The 2,174-nt window shown below is 42.8% G+C and overlaps 1 protein-coding gene across 1 annotated transcript; it reads right to left on the reverse strand.

Moving 5' to 3' along the window:
• Positions 1–466: 466 nt before the first annotated feature.
• On the reverse strand, positions 467–1,972 carry LOC100259819 (uncharacterized). The gene has a single exon (XM_002270716.4). It carries the CDS (start codon positions 1,281–1,283, stop codon positions 828–830), a length of 456 nt encoding a protein of 151 aa, XP_002270752.1. The 5' UTR covers positions 1,284–1,972; the 3' UTR covers positions 467–827.
• Between the last annotated feature and the right edge of the window lie 202 nt (positions 1,973–2,174).

Genomic DNA, 2,174 nt, shown 5'->3' on the forward strand with positions numbered 1-2,174 from the left:
TACATCATTCAAAACCCAACATAGACCCCCCAAACCCTAGACTCTAATGTTCTAACTGATCCCAGGTTAGGGAAATGGGCCTGGTATTGAAGTTGTGGAGGAGGGAGGGAGAGAGAGAAGAGAGAGAAGAGAGAAGGTTGGAGGGTTGGATAAGGACAAGCTCTGTTCATGGTTTGACCATGTATTTTTAGATAGATTTGGGATGCCACTAAAAATTCAAAACAATGGCTGTGTATTCCAACTCAAACTGACTTCTTCTCACAAACGATCTTATCAAAGATTATCATGGTTGCTTCTAAGCAAGACTCATATTTTTCATAAAATATTGTGAGATACAATTAAAAATATGAAAAATACTTGATGCTTTCACTAGGAATGAGGTTAAAACAACTCTTTAGCTCCTCCGAATCCAAAAGAGAAGGTCAAATTTCCACTCATCACACAAAGATTTATCAACACTACCACATGAATCAAACGATGAATACCACTGAATTTATTTATTTATATATTCATACTTAAAATTCAAATTGAATCGTCCATACTCAAACCCAAAGGGGGCAAATTGTATGAAATTCAATCTAAGATTATGAATTGATGAAATATACAGAGGCTATCAGCAAAGCAACGAGGCTGCCGGACAATTTTACGTGACAATGGAGCCTTCACAACGAAAATCAGACTCCGTTCTCTCCACTCCCTTGATCTAACCTTGCCACCCTTTTGTGTAGATAGCTAAAAAGAACCTCCCAATTTCATTGACCCAACCACCTCCACCACGGCAGTAAAGGAGATCAAATTGAAAGCAATAGTGAATGCATTTCTTACTTCTACTCCCTTTGAGAAGAACTTCTCCAAAACCCAGTACTGTAAAACTTGTCCCACATTTCTTTCTCTAAGTCCATTACCTCTTGTTCCGATTCGTTTGATTTTACCGAAATATCGGCGTCTGTTACATCGCCTGAAATCGGGTGGATTTGGAGCTCCGTGTCATCGCAGCCGCAAGGGCAGCGACGGCGACGCGGCTGTAGAAGACCCTTCTTGATCATGCGTCGGAGGCGCTTCTTCTTGAGCGCGCGCCGGCAGAGGCCTGCCGGAACCTTGTAGACGGCGAGGACGAGGAGGTTCACGAGCCCACATGGACAACAGCAGGCCACAGCGGCGCACTCTGCGGTGGTCTCACCCGCCACCTCGGCGAAACGGATGCTGCCGGAGGAGGATTGGCTGGCCAGCAGTGGTTGCCGGCGGTTCAGGGAAGGTGGGCGCATGACGATTTGCCGAGTCATGATGAAAAAGATAACAGAGTTGAATTGGAAGAAATCGGTTCCTAGGTTGGGTGGTCTTTCAGGAAGCGGTGACGAATGTGAGAACTGGGTTTTCCTTTTCACCAACAGAAAACGATGGGCTTGGATTTCGCCCGAGAGAAAAAGAAAACGCCCTAGTGCCTGAGAACAGAAGTCGAAGTTTCGGATTCCAATTCAATTTCTTGATTCTTTAAACCCCTTGTTCTTGATTAAAATCCTCGAATGCCCCAAATTGCAAGCAGATAGCAATCCCAGCTGGAAAATACAGATGGAAACCCTCGAGAAAAAACAAACTCTCCCGAGAAAAATTGAGCTGAGATTGGGCGACGGGACAGAGCTAGTCCTCCCAGAAAGATGGGTGTTGAGCGGAGGAGGAAGCAACAGCCCGGGCCGTGCTGATGACAAACGGCAAAGGAAATCAGGGCGGGAGGGATCCAGTATATAAGGGACAGAGGTTGTCGCCGGCAAGGTCTGAGGTCTATTGTTGACGGTTTCAGATTCTGAGGTTCGGGCTTTCTTATGGGCCGCAAAATAAGGGATAGCAATCAGCAATAGAGAAATGAATGTGAAGGCATTTGGTATTTAGTGGATGAAACGGTTGAGGACAGAGATACGTGAGGACGTGCCAGAGAAGAGCTTGTGGAGAATGGAGATAGACATCATCAAATGTCAATCCAAATTATATACTGAATTTTTTTTTTTAATGGTTTAGGGAAATTATTTATTTTAAATTATTTTATTAAGAAATAGGAATTTATTATTATATAAGTCTGTTTATTTTAATATCGGATATGATTATGAACGGTTAAATGTGGGGTCATGTGTAATAAAAATTATTATTTTACAAACTATATTATATATTACAAAAATTCT

Source organism: Vitis vinifera, chromosome 8, assembly GCF_030704535.1.
Source record: "Vitis vinifera cultivar Pinot Noir 40024 chromosome 8, ASM3070453v1".
Lineage (NCBI taxonomy): Eukaryota > Viridiplantae > Streptophyta > Magnoliopsida > Vitales > Vitaceae > Vitis > Vitis vinifera.